General features: G+C 35.2%; 2 protein-coding genes across 3 annotated transcripts in view; one reads left to right on the forward strand and one right to left on the reverse strand.

Moving 5' to 3' along the window:
- Window positions 1–13034, reverse strand: part of LOC123671944 (alpha-1,3-mannosyl-glycoprotein 4-beta-N-acetylglucosaminyltransferase B) — a 257900-nt gene extending 244866 nt beyond the window's left edge. Inside the window, exon 1 of the mRNA XM_045605847.1 lies at window positions 12730–13034. Coding sequence (XP_045461803.1) covers window positions 12730–12841 — 112 coding nt within the window. The 5' untranslated portion in view covers window positions 12842–13034. The remainder of the gene's footprint in view (window positions 1–12729) is intronic.
- The window catches only part of LOC123671943 (probable 3',5'-cyclic phosphodiesterase pde-5), a 338133-nt gene that overhangs the window by 92273 nt on the left and 227068 nt on the right, over window positions 1–18792 (forward strand). The gene's annotated exons all lie outside the window — the stretch shown is intronic.

Raw genomic sequence — 18792 nt, forward strand, 5'->3', positions numbered from 1 at the left:
AGTCTCTGGAAAAATGGTTCGAAAATAAAAAATCGAAGACACAATACATGCCAAACTTGATATTGAGTAAGTTATTTAATGACTAACAACAACATTGACTTGAAACGAGTGCATTTATCGAGGAATTTATATAAATATAAGGTGTGTGAATAAGTCTTTCCCGTTTTTTTTCAAATTTTGAGCCTTTATTGTGAAAAAATGGTTACAAATGAATTATTGAAAGTATTGGCCATCGCTAGCTACAACTTTTCCCCATCTTTCTGGCAACATACGAATCCCGTTGCGAAAAAATTCGACCGGTTTGGCCTCTATCCAGTCATCCACCCATTTTTTGGCTTCCTCGTAGGAATGGAAGTGCTGGTCAGCCAGGCCATGCGTCATCGATCTGAAGAGATGGTAATCAGACGGAGCAATGTCTGGACTATACGGCGGGTGGGGTAGGACTTCCCATTTGAGCGTTTCTAAGTATGTTTTCACCGGCTGTGCAACATGTGGGCGAGCATTGTCATGTTGCAAAATAACTTTGTCGTGCCTGTCGGAGTATTGTGGCCGTTTTTCTCGCAGTGCGCGGCTCAAACGCATCAATTGTTGTCGATAGACCTCGCCTGTGATCCTTTCATTCGGTTTCAGAAGCTCATAGTAAACCACACCTAGCTGGTCCCACCATATACAGAGCATGAGCTTGGCGCCATGAATATTTGGCTTGGCCGGGTAGTCCCCATGATTTTCTTCGCTTCTGATTATCGTAACGGATCCACTTTTCATCGCCAGTCACGATACGATGCAGAAAACCCTTTCTTTTATGTCGCTGAAGCAGCTGTTCGCAAGTGAAAAAACGCCGTTCGACGTCTCTCAGCTTCAGTTCGTACGGCACCCAATTTCCTTGTTTTTGGATCATTCCCATGGCTTTCAAACGCTTGGAAATGGTTGTTCGGTCAACTCCCAATGCTTCAGCAAGTTCTTCTTGCGTTTGACACGAATCTTCATCAAGCAAAGTCGCCAATTCTTGATCTTCAAAGATTTGCGGCCGCCCGGAACGCTCCTTGTCTTCCACGTCGAAATCGCCACTTTTGAAGCGTCGAAACCATCCGCGAACACTTGAATCATCGACACAACCTTCTCCATAAGCTTCCTGAAGCAACCGATGCGCCTCGGCAGCAGATTTCTTCAAATTGAACCAATAAAGTGAAACTTCCTCCAAATGACGTCGACTCGGCTCAAATTTCGACATTTTCACGATTTCAAAAATTTATGATTCGAAAAAATTTCAACTAATGTGTTAGTGTGGAATTGTTGACAGATGAATAAGCTTTGATTATGACATATGTAACCATTAAATACTCGCACAGTATTGGTGGCGCCATCTCTTACAAAAAACGGGAAAGACTTATTCACACACCTGATATTTGGGTAATGGAATTGGCAATAAAAATGTTTATTGGGGGCGGCGTTCGGTAGACTCAGACATATACTAAGAACTGATGTCCCAATGTGCTTGAAAAGGAAAGTCTTCAATCAATGTGTTTTGCCAGTTTTCATATATGGAGCTGCGACACTTACATTGACCAAAAAAAACATCTGCAGAATTTATGAGATGCAGCGCAGAATGGAAAAGTCAATGCTGGGAGTTACTCTCAGAAATGAAATGCTAAACCGAATCATAAGGAACCGAACAGGAGTGAGGGACGCAGTGAGCGATGGAAGATGGACAAAGAGATTTGTGGATTGGCGACCAAGACATGAGGCCTACAGAAGTAGAGGACGACCTCCTAGTCGGTGGACAGATGACACAAGTTCGAAGAAAATGGCTACAGTTAAGGAAGGCTTTCGTTCATCAGTAGACGGGATAAGCTTGATGATGAGTATTGAGTTGGAATTCAATAGGCTGTGGTTATCCGCGAAGACATTCGACTTTACGTTACTCAACATAAAAAATTGTGGATCAATAGCAATCTATAGTGATGAGCGATATCGTGATTTTAAAATCACGATGTGAATCGTGATTAGTGATATCGTAATTTTGAAATCACGTTGTGAACCGTGATTGTGATTTTTGAATATCAGTGGTTTTGAAGCGTGATATGATTACGGTTTCAAAATAATTTTCGATACACTTACCTACGGTTTTGGTTTCAGGAATTGATGAAAATTGGAGAAATTTTTGTTTTTTTTTAAATTTTTTTTAAATATGTATGTATGATTGAATGAGTTGTTGAAGTAAAACTCTAATGATAAATAGAGAAAAATATTTATAGGGTGCTTTATAATATATACGCAGGACTTCGGGACTTGATAGCACGTCCTGAAAAAAAAATGGTTTCATTAACTTACCCTCTAAAATGCACCATTTTCGAAAAAAAATCGTTTTTTCGAATATCTACAGAACCTTTGATTGTACATAAAACAGCTTTCGTAATCATTTTCTAATCATAATAAGCTATGTTTTGTGTGAAGTCTTGATTGGTGAATGTTTTTAAGGAGATAGTGGGTGTTTTTCTCCCCATCTTCTATTTTAATTGAAAAGTACGATTTCTGAGACTCGCGCACCGCAAATGTTTTCTACACAAAAAAGTACTCTTGGTCATATGCTCTAAAGTCGACAGTTTTCGAGGAAAATTTACTTTTATGTTGAAAAACATAACTGTTGACCTTTTTTCGAACGCCACAAACTACAGTTCAACCATTTGAAATTATTTTCTGAACAACTGAAAAATGCCTTGAGGCTGTTTTCTGTAAGAGAAAAGGTTCCAGAAATAAACGATTTTTTTTCAATTTCAACACCCTCTATCTCGAAAATGGTGCATTTTAGGGGTAGTTCTGCGCATATATTATCAAACACCCTGTATAATTTTTACCAACTTGTGTGAAGTGTCGGTAATTGCACCAGAACACTGTAAAATTTTCCGAGTGGGCGCATCGAAAAAAGCACACTTTTGGTGAATTAAATAAACATAGTGTTTTCAGATAGTTATCATGAAAAATTATTTCATTTGTAATATCTCTTACATTTTTTTCACATAAATAATTGAGATATTGTGGAATAGAAGGAAACCATAAAGCCTCGTCTTAACACACAGTCTTCATTCAGACTCTGCTTGATGAATGCAACACAGGCAACAATTCTCGAAAATCTCGAGAATGCTAGTGAAAATTTTAAGGATGTAAATGTGTAGTCATCAAATACTCCGGCTGGATTCCCGACTCCTTTGACGTAAACGGAACCGTAACAGGAAGAGCGTGGAGGGCATCTGAAGAATTTACAGCATTAGGGACAATACCCGTCCTAGAACGTGCTTTTCCCCTCACGAATGCCGGGAGTCTAAAATCAGAAAAACGTTTCCTCTCGTCAGAAGAAATTGAATTCCTTATCCTGACGTCTAGCGCAAGAAAAGCGCTTTCATGCATCTTGTGCTTTATTGCTAGCACGATTGATTGAACTCGAGGCGGAAGAAATTTTCTTGTTAACTGGTTAGTTCACCTCCCTAAAAAATCGTCTGTCCGGATCGACGGACAACCAATTCAACTTTGGAGCAACTTTCCATCCATGAATTTCGATCACTCAAGATTCCAATCAGGGTTCTGAATTCTTTGTGTCTTTGAAGATTGAAAATTGCGCTTTTCGATTAACTGTAGTAATTCAAAGTTTTTCCGATTGGTTTACAGGGTGTTTCCAAATTAGACGTGAACCTTGAAGGACGTGTTAGTATGACCCATTTGCTGAGGTTTGAGTCATATTAAGTGATAACTAAAAATCAAAAGTTTACGACATATTTTCAACAGATTTCTCACCTTCTTCATTTTTCGTCCATTTTTACTACGTTCGCCAAATTTGATTGAAATTTTGGATTTTTTTCGTGCTCGTTTTCGTGGCCAGCGAGAAGTCTGGATCTAACACCGTTAGAATAGACTAAACAGCGAGAAGATTGAGAGTAAATTTCAGGTGGAAAATAACAACTGAAGAAATAAGAAAGGGGGCACGTGCTTGTACAAGAAATGGTAGAGGCATTGTCAAACATAATTTATGAATACATTTTCCACTGAAATTTTGAGTTTAATTGAAATTCTTTACTTTCCTTTCTTTGCTTCTTTTAAAATCAAAATCTGCTGAAATAAAACTAGTGTCTGCATTCTAACAAAACCTTTTTCAGTCTTGTATTTTTCCCGAGTAAAGAATTTAAGTGATAGGATAAAATGATAATTACATATATTTTTCAAAAAGGTAGCAAAATGCAAGTTTACTTTTTTGGTTTTTCAACGTATTTGCATCCTTTCTTGCCAGAGAAATGATAACTTTCGACCTCAGATCGATCGTTTAACAAGATCAGATGATCTGTCTCCGAGCCTGTCTCCCATTGAATATGTTTGGGATATGATTGGTCAAGAGCGTCAACTTCAGTATTCCTTTCTTGAGATAGCATAAATAAGATCAGCCAAGAAAACAAAGACCATCACTATCCGAACCAAGTTTCTGTGAATGAATGAGTTATCACTACTAGAATACCTACTACACCAGTTGTCTAATAAAGCCTTAATTTTAATTATTTTTCCCACTAAACATGTGGGGGTACATATAATTTATCAGTCAGTTTATTATGTAGCCATGTTGCCTTTATCTATGGGAAGATCCCGCTATCTCTGTATTTCTTAGAATGAACACCTTTTTTTCTTCGTCAAAGTTTCCTATTTCTGTATATTTCTTATATTTTGCGTAGTAGGCAAGATATCAATAACAGTGTTTTCTCTGAGCCATTATTCCATGAAATGTTTCCAATATCATCGGAACTAATTGATATCAGTCGTTATAAAAGAATTGTTCTCAGTTATTGCTTCCGTGTGTTGTAAACACGTTTGATTCAGTTTTGTCATCGTGAAACCATAACATAAATCGATGTAGGCAACGAAGTTGATTAGATTGTTTGTTGTTTGGAAATCCCGCTAAAGAGTTTTATTGTGAAGAGAACGCCAAACCTGAGAAAACCACGTGTTATAAACCCCTTTTAATTGCATGTTTATATGAAAACGCTACGTCCTTTTATATCATATATAACATCTGAGAAATTACTGGGTTTTGCATATCCACTCTCCAATATTTTTCGAGCCAAAAACTTTTATAGGTATGATTTGGTATATTTATAATTTTATACTCCTTTCATTTTCACCTGTTCGACTAATGGGGAAATACGAATGTAAAAAGTAAAAGTGTCTTCTTTAACTCCAAGGAAATGGACCAATTATCTAGATAACGTCATTTTTAATCGAGTAATATACTGTGACATCTCAACGAGATAGACCTTCGGTCTGGCTAATACAATGAACTGCCATAAACATGACCTTAAATCTGACTGATGATAATTGTTTATCTTTATCGTCTGCTTCCTCCTACTTGCATTCAGTGTGCAGAATACTTTTGTTGCAATGTCAGCTGACAAGCCAATGAGATGGAATGCGAAATGTTGGCGGTGGGAAATCTATCCGATCAACGTTTTTAAAATTAATATTTTTCAGTTTCATGCTTTGAACACTTCTAGGATTGTTTTCTAGGTTTTTTCGGAATTTTAGAACTCTGCTTCGCCTAATATAAAACAAACAGTTTGCAGAACTAGCAAGTCTCACAACTTGTTTCACAAGGTGTGACCAAAACAATAAATAACCTAACCTAACCTAATCAACTATTCGACTTAAAAATCAAGCCCGTAAAAAATTACATGCTTGACTTGACTTGATTTTAGATATTTATTGCTTGGCTTGATATCAAGCTACTTGCTATTAATTGAGCTCGGTATGCACGCGTCGCACGGCATATATTTCCGCAATCTCGCTCAGACTGAATAAGGGGATTCCTCGAGTGCCGAGAGACTGAAGCATTCTCCAATGTGACTTAATTAGTGGTTTTCTCACAATTCAATGAAATCTATTGGTAGGTTTTGTTATTTTCAGAAATACCTTTCCAAACTTGGCCAAATTGGCCAAGGATTTTTCATCAACGCAAGCATCTTCAGCTCCTGTTGAAACACAATTTTCCATAGCTGTTCTTACAGCTCAAGTATATGATAAATAAATACTTGACTTGACTTGAGATTGAAAAACTTGAGCTTGACATTCGAGTCAAGCTCAAGCCAAGAAGCTTGAAAATCAAGCCAAGCCGTGAATCCTTATACGTCATCCACCACATCCAATGGCAATTCAGAATTATCTCCAGAGAATAAAGCTCTAGATTTTTTCACTGTGGTCCCGACGTAAGTTGGTAGTGCTGCATGTATATTTGCCCGAATTCTCTTCGTACTGTATGTACTTGTCTAATTTCAATTAATCAGTGACGTACTAATTATGATTAATGATTGACGATTTGCATTTGATTCAGAATTTTTTAATATTGGCAGTATAATGAAATGTGCATCTCACGTCTAACTTGCAGCTTTGAGAACTCATTCAAGATTTTGTTTATTTTTATTCGCGATTTACTCACTTCCAATAATATTTTCAAGAGATATTTTTATTGGGACATTGTCTGAACTCTTATAATTTTCACACTAGCACTGTCTCTCAATATGATATAGATGCATCATTTCGTCTCAATGTTCGTAATTTTCTTTTTTGAGTGAGGAATAGTCTGAAACTGTAAGGTTCAACTCACTGTTGATCTAGAAGTTTGAAATTTTCATGTTAGTTTCAGATCTTGAATGCCACAGTTGAGTTTGTTAATGTGCGTCATATGACCAGGGGTGCCACAAATATGACTTTCAAAAGTAGATTCGATCGAGATGAATTCAGTTTTCAATCTTGGTGTCACATATTATGATGATCGCGTGAACAGAACCATAAAATATTCAAGTTGAAGAACGAAAAAAAATTACCCAATATTTTCGTCATCATAAAACCGACATACCGATTGTACTATACCCAAAACAGATTAGCGGTCTTCAAAGATGCAATTGGCGCTTAACACGGCCTCGAAAGTTCCAAGCTTCAAATCAGTGCTTTCAACATTCCTTGCAATACCATCGTATTATCGCAATCATAAAATATCATACTACAGAAGATGGAGTGTAATAATTGAATTCACTAAAAAAGTTATTCTATAAAGAAATCAGAAATATTTTGATGTGACACAAAATTAATTAACCTCTATGTCAAGTTCTCAGAGTTCCTGAGCTGAATTCAATTACGTAATCGAGATGAGTCTCCGAAATTAGTTTTGTCAGTTCGTTATAAATGACCAAGTACCATTCCATAAATAACATTTTGGAATATATCGCACTCTACTCTTTGAAGCATATTCCAGAAATAAATTTCCTTAACAGAAGAGGTGACAGCTTTATATATGGTCAACTTCCGCCGTTTTTGTACTTGTTTCATTATCTAACATGAATATACAAGGAAGAATAACATAAAGCATTGAATCCACGGTTGCGGTTGAATATAAATAGAAAATTACAAGATTGAGTTCTTCGCATTGCTTATGGAAAAGCAAAATGAAGAGGATGTGGACTAATTTCCAGATTCGTAGTCAGAAAATGAAAGTGTCTAGTTTAATTTGATACAGTCGACTTGAAGTCTGGAATATGATTATTAACGTTTAACGTATACAGGGTGTTCCAAATTAAGTCGACACCATTGCCAACTCCGTTATTATTGATGCTACGATGTCGGTTAAATGGGCAAACTGGCAGCATTCTCAGTGGCCTTCTCGATGCCGACAACAAAACAAAAATTGACAATCGCGTTGTCATAATATTTCATGAAATGATATTTTTTCAATAAAACACCCTATATTTTTTCATGCATTTCGATTCGTCATAACATTCTCACCAACAAAGCTCATATCATCTTTCTTCCTAAAGTGGAAAATGAGCGACTTATTTTGAAATATTTATTTCTTTCACTTGTACAAAAAATTTATTTGTTTCGGCGATTAACACCTCATGATTGTCCAAACACCCATGTTTTGTACTTATACGAATGACAAAATTTGCTACTAATAGCAAAATAAGACAGTAAAAAGAAAAAAATTGCTCTGGGATGTGAACTCGTGAAACCAGTGATCATCATGTCGCACCACTCAATTGACACCACTAAGCTATATTTGGTATTAATACACAAAACGATAATTTCCATCTTGAAGCCAAATGGCTTTAGCGGCTAGCGAAATCGCTAGCCGCATTCATTTTGTGAATCAATAGTGTCAATAGAAGGTCCCAAATATGTATTCAATAAGAAGTGTTTTCGAACATTTACTCGATATTGTATAGCACTTTATCAAATCCGTTTGTTATAAATGTTTCCTATTAATACAACTGTCTTATTTTCACCTTTACGAAAAAAAGTCAAATGAGTTTTGTTGTTGAGAATGTTATTATGAATCGAAATGCATGAAAAAATATAGGGTGTGCCATTGAACACATCGTAGCATCAATAACAACGGAGTTGGCAATGGTGCTGACTTAATTTGGAACACCCTGTATATAACGTGATTCAGTGGTGAATGGGCGGAAACTGAGGGTAGATAGAGGACACTGAGGCGAGTAAGAATAACCTATATTTTGAGGGTCTATCTCTCTTTGTAATCGAGATACAGAGTGTTTTATTGATTTTGTCATCAACTTCTTCAATTACCGATAACTTTCGAACCATCTTATGTATTGGACTTTTCTTCTGAGGCCATGTGAAAAAACAGATCCACAAGGATAATCCTCGAAACGTTGAGAGCGAAAATTATTCGAGTTTTTGGTGAGATAAAGCCGCAACTATTCCAGAATGTGAATATTTTATGAAAGAATTGACTACTGTAGAGACGCAAGAGGTGGTCACATGAAGATATCATTTTCAAAATAAAATAGAAAATATTATTCATCAGGAATAAATGAGAACCTTTTCATTTTCAATTCAAATTTTATGTTTTTTGATTTTTTATTTTTTACTTTTGCAAACGCAATTTGAAAGACCCTGTAGAAGTTATTGTTCCGGTCTACGAACGTTGAATATCAGTTATCATTCAATACAAGTTGAAGGATTTCCTCATTGAGAAATTACGTACACATTAACGACATGTGCTACCCAAGTTATGAACTCCATTACTGCCCCCCCGAATATATACCATGCACGTCTGCATAATAAACGTATGTAATTGAAGGTAACTACGTGTGTGGTTCTGACCGTTATGTCATCAGCCAACAAGAATCAAAAATTAATTACTAATACCACTACCGGCTATCCTGGCAAGCAAAACATCATTTGGTTTGATGCTCCATCAATTTTGTTCCTTTACAATTGTCGATTGTTATGCCAAATTGAGTCTGCATGTCTCTGTTAATTTTAAATTTTCATGTCTTCTTCGGTTCGTGCATTTCTCATTGCTGGTTTCAGATCTCATAATCTGGCTGACTCATCTCGATATAATTTATATTATTATCAGAAGACGGTAGTCATAACTTGAATTAACTTTCATCAATTAATTTCATGACAAACAATAACAAAACTCTTACAACTATAGAAATAATTGAAAGGGCGAGATCCAGCACACTGCTCAATCTAACCCCCTGATTCATTGACAAAAAAAAAAATAGAAAAATTCATCTTAACAACTAAGCTCATACCAAACCCTCAAATATATTCTAACCACCCAAAACATTACAAAAAATCATATCACAATTGTATGAAAAATCCAAATATATGCACACCCAAAAGTACAAATATATATCCTCACAAATATCAACCAGATAGAATAGCCATCTGCTCATCCTTAAGCTCGCTGAATATTAAGGCCTGTAGACGTCTTATATTACTAATCTTGTATGTTAATTTGTTTGATAGTCCCAAATATTCTGTATTTTTATTATTTATGATTACTTTCAAATCGAGTTTCGAATATTGAAGTTCTTCTGTACTTTTTTGTTTCAATTCAATTTCGTTATATGTTATTCTCCCTTGTTACTTTGAATGTTTTTTTTTGTTCAATATTCTCATTAAAGTTCTAGTATTTTTTATATCCAAAGATCAAAATACGGGAAAAAGCCTACTGTCCAATCGAATTAGTAAAAGGGGGTGAATTCTATTTATTTCGCCTAGATATATAATTGGGTGTCTTCTTGCTTTTTTCTGATATAATTATTTATTTAGCTGTAAACAGTTATTCTAGAGATAACTCACAGTATATTTTTCTGAGTTCAATTTGAAATTGTAGTTATTGTATTTGCATAAACTCATTTATTATTATTATTGGTTGTTGAGAATGAAACAGTTTTTTTTTAAAAGAGATTTTTATGGAATTTTAATTAAATATATGAAATCTTCACTTTATATGTCTCGGCCGAACCAAATTATGAGTGGGATTTTATTCATCAACATAGTTACCCTCAAGAGAAATACAACTCCATATTTCCTTTGCTTTCAAAATATAAGAGCAAAATTTCTTTCCCTGGATCATTTTTTTGAGGTCTTAACTCTTATTTACGATCGCACAAAATCATTTCTTGGACTTTGCTGATATTTTCTGGAACAACTGCCAAAGTTGGTGACCAAAGGTTTCAGAATCGTCGATGGTTTTTCCACTACGCGTTGACAGTATGCACATCACTTTCGTCCGTTTTTGTCGATGAGCAGAGTTCTCATAACACTTCTAAACGTTTTGCTTTGCTTGTACACCATTTTTTCTTGTGAATACACGAAACTCGTTTTTTTCCATTTTTTAATTATCATCAATACCTCAATTCAAACTTATCTCTGTTTTCCGAAATTTCGACAAGGATCTTTTGCAGCTCGGTACTAACAGAAACAGGAGTATGCCATTGATGTTTATCTTCAGAGAAACGACCAGTAGAAATAAAAATTTTCTGGGTCTACCTCAATTTGTCGAGAGATTTATGAAAATAGCAGTGTAGAAAGTGTTGAAGATTCATAATTGAAAATTCGTGTAAGATTTCAGAAGGAGATATATTTTTATAAATTTATTGAAATTCTTGTGTTAGTCACCCTCCTCGAATATAAAATATTCCGATGAATCATATTGCAGTATTGATTTCAAGTGTCTTGCCTGTTGGCATATTATGTTATGTTTGCAGCCGGAATATTCAAGACTTCTTTTATGTCATCAGCGTAGTTCATATTATATCATATTTACTCATACACATGCTGCTTCTTGATCATTATTTTCATCTGCTATTTTTTATTGAAATTGTTCTATTCGAATATGTACGTATTATGAATAAGTTTTAGATCACATTGTTTTCTGTTTCTTTATTGGATGTCTTCGAAATCGAAATTTCACGACTCCTAATTTGTATCTCAATTTTTGCATTGGGAGAAACAGCACAATTCTGGTCGCTATAGTTTTTCAATTTTTCTACCAAATATGAGCTGATAAACGATGCAAAATATAACCCCTTAAAAACCAAGTTCAAATGGCATGAGACTCGAATTACCTTCTAGGCTAAGATCAAAGTAAGCGAAGAATAGCCAAAACTTCCGGCTTAAATTCACTAATAATAAGTAGTTTTACCGATAGGTATTGCTCTTAATAGAGCACTTTGTTTAATTACATTCTTTCTGATACGCAAACGATTTTAATGATGAATTCTTATTTTCACTCTTACGTCATCAAATAGGTAGGTGATTTTAATTATCTTGGTATCCATTCCGTATCAAGGAACGTATACGGCCGACAACTGATATTTCCTCTCTGTTGTGGATTCCTCCCCCAAGGGCAATGAGTCATATGAAGAAAATTTTATGGGCGCACACCAACATATGTTCGTCGTTTTAAGTGCATGCGCTCGACATAATAAAACACATAGGTTAGTAATAAAATCATATTTAATTGTAATTTGGGTTAAAATTCTGTTGACAAAATTAATATTCATTTATGGAGATTTCTATCAATTAGGTTCTCTTAAATGGAAGATAATCGGTGTCTGTATGTTTACAAAATAAGGCAAGTGTCCCATTGAATATTTCTAGGAATTTTCTGTTTATTTTTCAGATTTTTCTATGATGGTACCTACAAAGTTGTTAACATTGATGTTTATCTTCAAAGTTTCTACAACTTTTTTGTATATTGAAGCATAAATGATTTTTGTAGGTTGAAAAGTACTTGTCAAAAGCATTCACAATACTTAAGATACACAAATTGAAGACTATTGTATCAGATCGGTACATTCTGAGATGGTTCAAAATGTGTAGATATACAACTCCAATAGGTAATAGACACTGAACGACTTTAGCAACAATTTGTCTTCTGTAAAACCAAGAACATCTTTGTACCAATGGGTTTTTAAGAAAATGTGGAGTTCAAAACTGTTGATAATGTGCTAGCTGTTGTTAAGCTGGATTTATCATTTTGACAACATGTTTTTAAAATTGAGGACGGCAACGGTAACAGTACGATGTAAAATGACTCTTCCTATATCTACAAACACAGTACGTGACAGTACGTATTTTTAATGAGAAAATATCATATGTCCTGAATGATATAATTCTGTATACAGTACATGCCATATGTGAAAGTGCTTGACAGATATTGAATCATTTTAAAAAGTATGAAATGGTCGGCGCCAAAATTTTTTTTGGTCATTGACATAACAGCTATTAATTCAAATTACGTTAGTTCGAAATTCGAAATTTTCAATGGAACACCCCCTTACTGAAACAATTTACATATTTTCCATGGTGAAACACAAATTTTCAGAGACAATTTTCAAAAAACAAATTAAAAAACATCAAAAGCGGCCCAATTACCTGGTACGGAAAATAGCACGAAGACACAAAAAGGGACGAAAACAACAAATGCCAACACCAAGAAGCAGTTCCTCCTTCTCAAAGGGGACATGGCCAAGTTAACCACTGCCATGTCCCACGAAAAAACACCAACACATCACAGACTTAACCTCACAAAATGTCCTTTTTCAGTATGCACCACAGTATAGTCAGATCAAAACAAACGCTCCGCTCGTACGTTGAAAGTTACGTTAAGCTGTCATTGCCGCAATGGATCTTACATGCGTACGGTTGGACACACTGAACTAAACATAACCAAGGAATGGATACAGCCTTATGTAAGGCTCCCATTTAGCACGCGGTCGCGGAGATAGACGACTCCGCACGAGCCCCGCCTCATTCGCGCGCATTATATCGATCAACCGGTATTCTCTGTGTTGATCTCAAACCACGTGGCCGCGAAATTCGTCTCGATACTTTCAGTCTTCTGATGAGTTCATTGATATCGAGCAGTGTTGTTATTGTTTTGTTTTTGTTCACACCGTGAATTGGGGACGTTGCGATTGGAAGACATCGTTGTTCATTCACAGCCACCTCGTCTGCGTTGAGTGAGTGGTACATGTTGATAGAGAGGATTGCTGCAATTTCTAATGATTGATTGTCAATTGGTTTTCCGATACCTCTTTGTCGAGGGAAGTGAAGTGTGATCCAATTAGTGGAATAAACATTGCTGCAGCCGAAATGTTTGCATTTCATTAAAATAACAGTTGATTGAGCTGGACATTCTGATTCATTATGGTGTTTTCTTATTGTGTTGTATTTTGAGTCCTGAATTGTCATGTAATCTGAAACATTAGGTCAAAACTAATAATCTAAGAAGACAATTTTATTGGACCTCATATTTTAGATAATCTTACACGAAGAAGATATACGTTATCATATCGACGTTGCGATTGGAAGACATTGTTGTTCATCCACAGCCACTTCGTCTGCTTTGAGTGAGTGGTGCATGTTGATAGAGAGGATTGCTGTAATTTCTAATGATTGATTGTCAACTTGTTTTCCGATACCTCTTTGTCGAGGGAAGTGAAGTGTAATCCAATTAGTGGAATGAGTTATAAACATTGCTGCGAAGTTTCTACAACTTTTTTGTACATTGAAAAATGAATGATTTTTGTAGGTTGAAAAATACTTTTCAAAAGCATTCACAATACTTATGATACACAAATTGAAGACTATTGTATCAGGTCGGTACATTCTGAGATGGTTCAAAATGTGTAGATATACAACTCCAATAGGTAACACACTGAACGACTTTAGCAACAATTTGTCCTCTGTAAAACCAAGAACATCTTTGTACCAATGGGATTTTTAAATGAGTTATGAACATTGCTGCAGCCAAAATGTTTGCGATTCGTTAAAATAAAAGTTGATTTAGCTGGACATTCTGATTCATTATGGTGTTTTCTTACAGTATTGTATTTTGATTCCTGAATTGTCATGCTGTCTGAAGCATTAGGTCAAAACTAATAATAATCTAAGAAGAGAATTATATTGGACCTCATATTTCAGATAATCTTACACGAAGAAGATATACGTTATCAAATCGACGTTGCGATTAGAATACATCGTTGTATTCACAACCACCTCGTCTGTGTTGAGTGAGTTGTGCATGTTGATAGAGAAGATTGCTGCAATTTCTAATTATTGATTGTCAATTGGTTTTCCGATACCTCTTTGTCGAGGGAATTGAAGTGTGATCCAATTAGTGGAATGAATTATAAACATTGCTGCAGCCAAAATGTTTGCAATTCGTTAAAATAACAGTTGATTGAGCTGGACATACTGATTTATTATGATGTTTCCTTACATTGTTGTATTTTGAGTCCTGAATTGTCATGCTATCTCAAGTATATAGTCCAAGCTAATAATCAAAGAAGATAATTAGATTTAACCTTATATTTCAGATAATCTTACAGGAAGAAGATATACGTTATCAAATCATAAGATGTTTCCGACAATTTGTTGATCCATCATTATATTTTCGTTATCAGGTAGAATGTACCTAATGCCGTCTTGTTGAAATGAAGATTTACTCATCACATTCTTGAGTCGATTTGAAAAGGAAGAAAATATTGCGTTATAACAAACTTTGGTTACAAGGGAACAATTTTTTTGGTCAGTCTGAAGAAAATACTCCAAATAATTTCTTCAGGATTCAACATTTTTCTGAATGCAATTTTTATGCTCCGAATACATAGGTGTACAATTTTGCTTCCGCTGTTTTTTTTCCGAATTCGAGGCTTTATTGTAGAAAATGGTTAAGCATTTATGATTCAAAGTATTGTCCATCGCTGACCACTACCTTCTACAATTTTTCGGACAAAGTCTGAATCCCGAATATCACATCAATAGTCAGCTTTCAAAAACACTTCGGTGATACTTGCATTGATATTCATAATGACATTACAAATTATTTTCGATCAACTTGTGAGTTCGTTGCTAAGAAACATAAAGATTTAGTTGATCCAATCATAGATTGGATCTGACAAAGATAAATAATATAGGTGATAATGATAGCTTCAATATATGCAGGTTAGGAAAGGGACACATGCTGACATGCTTGCCGGGAAAGTGACATTTGCTAGCCTGTAAAATATGAAGTATGTAATGATTCGCTTTCCGACTCCTTAGGTACCGATTGTGAGTGATATACCTACTATTTCATGCAAATGAAACCAATGTTCAAACATTTTCAATCGATGCCAAGTATATATTTTGTCTTTTTTTCATAGATTTAGGTTAAACTCGATCATACTTATCAAACACCACTCTTTCTGATAGTTCCTGATAATAGTGAGATTGTATTACAAGACAAAACTGGAAATCATTACCTAATAATTATATATCCTCTTGGTGTTAAAATAAATATTAACAAATCTCAAGGTATTATTTCATTCACCTCTAGCAAACAGTCAATATCTTCCGTCCTAGTGAATAGGTCTGATTAATTCTTGTTTAGAAGAATTTGAAATAATTTATTTCTATTTTTGAATTCAAAATAATAGGAAAGCTTTTATCATTATTTTGGATTCAAAAATATAATACATGAATTATTTCAAATTCTTCTAAACAAGAATTGATCCGACCTATTCACTAGGAAGGAAGCTACTGAACATCAGTTATCTACGAAATTTGATTTAGCGCAAAACGCATATTAAACGTTGCATCCATTTCATCCATGCAAGCTTACATGCTGGCGATGTCCCACAACGGTTAGAAATTTGTCGATTGTTGCTAATGCAGATTCATTCTGTTTGTCATGTGGTCTGACGAGTCTTGTTTCATTAGAGACGCTATCAACAACAAACATAATGAACATGTATGGGCTCTGTTAATGCCAGTAGACTTAGATGATTTCAGCAACGTTTTACTGTGAACTTTTGAAGAAATTTTTTACATTGATTTGATGCTAGTTTAAGGTATCGCGTTTTCGTGGGGATTATTAAAACACTGATGGACGACAGACGCGAACTTCATTGTGGAACAGCACTTGGAAACATCCTTGAACACTCTACTAACTCAACTGGTCATCAGCTCGTATCTTACTCCACTGAACTCTCCTTTTTCCAGTTTTATAACTGGGTTAAAAACATAAAACCATATTGAACACCGTGAATTTCTTCTTCCTTTTCTTATTCTTTGAGTTGTATGCCTGCGCAATGGTATCATGGAGCCTGCACACCAATTAGGGCATACCAATATTCTCTATTGTATCTTTCGGAGAACCCTATGGATGAGAAAGTTGTATGCACAAGTACCACGAAAAACCATTTTTAAACTAATACAGGTAGATTTATATTGTGATGACAATTTCGGCTAGACACAAGCATTATGTCTCATTGCTTTTTGTCGCCACACAAGTTCAGGGTGTCCCAAATTCGATGCTCACTGAAAGCATCTCGAGAAATACAAGACTTGGAGAAAATATCTCCAAGGAACCCCAATCAGAAAGCAGATCATATATGTATATCGTTATCGTACAACATTTTTTGGAGTAAATTTTATATGATACCCATAACAGATCAAAGAAATTAATTTTCGTTTTAGAGATATAGAGAAAAGTTGGTGTTTATTAAATTGGGCACCGTATATTTTTCAACGCAGTTTTTTTTGTCCGCATATATAGCCTCAAAATAGTTGAACTTATAAGGTTCCTAATCAATTCTCTCAGATTTGAGCCATAATTTGTGCCATTCATTTTTTTCTAGCTCAAAGAGATTCTAAGATACTCATCTCACTAGACATGGAATTTGAGACACCGGATACAAGTCAAAGTCTTACCCAGTATACGCAATTTAGGGAGTATGAACAAAAATTTGTAGTTGAACGAAATGTAAAAATGAAATGAAAAGCTATACTGTGATATCCCGAATGGCTTCCCTGTAGTGTAATAATGGAATAATATAAATTCAAAGAGGGTTTTTTGTATTCAGTCAACGATACTGTGATCAGTCAATACTTCGATAATAGGAGGTCGGACCACTGTGAAAATGATGTGATTGAAGCACAATAAGGGTACCTATAATCAAGATTCTGTATTCACATCAATGGTAGCCTTGCATATTTCCCTCGGGACCCTTTGTAATCCACAGTTTCAACGAGATAATACACGATCGCATAAAGCCCGAGTTATACTGTATAACTTTGCTCAAAATTGAATTCATTTGATATATGGTGGTTCAATATTTTTTATATCAGTTTTTTCACTATAGGACATTGATATTGGTAATTGCAAAATCTACTTCATGTCATTGGCAGTACGTATTTCAAAATTAACATTGATCCAATGAATTAGTGTTATAATTCGTAATATACATATTCATATAGGTATGCGGATAAGTTACACAATGAGAAAAAAAGATAATAATAATAATAATAATAATAAATCTTTTTTTTTTTTCTTATTTATGAAATACTTATTCATTTGTACCCTCTCTAATTGGGAACTCTCCTGTTGGGTATAGTAAAGATTCATATTGAGAATCTTTACTATACCCAACAGGAGAGTTCCCAATTAGAGGGTACAAAGGAATAAGTATTTCATAAATAAGAAAAAGACATCCCAGAAATTAAAACTCAAAATTTTCTACAAATATAAAAATTAACTACAATACTATAACTATAAAAACACATCAAAACTTAATTTATTAGCACTTTCACAAAACCGATACACAGGGGCTCGTCGAAGTATGTTGGTCCGAGGGGTAGGCAGGCCAAACGCCAGCGGATGTCTGGTTACCACTCTCGGCACCAGGATGTTGACTCAGGAAAGCAGGAAAGGGCAATCTATTCTTCCGCTAAGGAGCTTCTGTGCGAATCTTGCGTACTGTATGGTCTGACATGTAAGGAAAGTTGAAATTCCCATTTCCTCCATGATACCCGAAAGATCAGCACCACGCTCAGGATACCTCCCCGTCCTCCTGAACATGATATACTTAAGAAATTTCCTCTGGATTCGCTCAACCGGAGTGAGATGAGTTGCATATATTGGAAAACATATCAAATTAGCATATTCCAACTTACTAACAACAAGCGAGAAGTAAACGCTTCTAAGAGCAGACAAATCATCAAACTCCCTAAAGCTTCTGAACAGGAATCCCAATGACTTACAAGAAGAGGCACATATCTCTTCAATGTGTGGGACAAAACTCAAATCGCTGTCAAATAGGACTCCCAGGTCACGAAAGCGGCTTTCAGTAGCAATCAGGTGGTCTCCAATATGAAATATGATAATTAAAAGTGAGCGACTGCATTTTTCTCGTGTAAGTAACTTTAAAGCACTTTTTTAAATTCAAAATAATCCCATTCCGCAAGCACTCCAGACCAGATTGAAGACGCAAAACATCAGCAGTTCGACATTGATATTGATATACTCATCTGGTATTTTCTTTTCTAGATTTTCATTCGGAGAATTTGTTGCCAATGTGTTATTATTGTTAAATAAAATATTAGAATTGCTTGCCACCGGCTTGAATGCAAGCATGACATCTTTTCAATAATGATCGCGCATCCGCTGGCATT

Source organism: Harmonia axyridis, chromosome 2, assembly GCF_914767665.1.
Source record: "Harmonia axyridis chromosome 2, icHarAxyr1.1, whole genome shotgun sequence".
Classification (NCBI taxonomy): domain Eukaryota; kingdom Metazoa; phylum Arthropoda; class Insecta; order Coleoptera; family Coccinellidae; genus Harmonia; species Harmonia axyridis.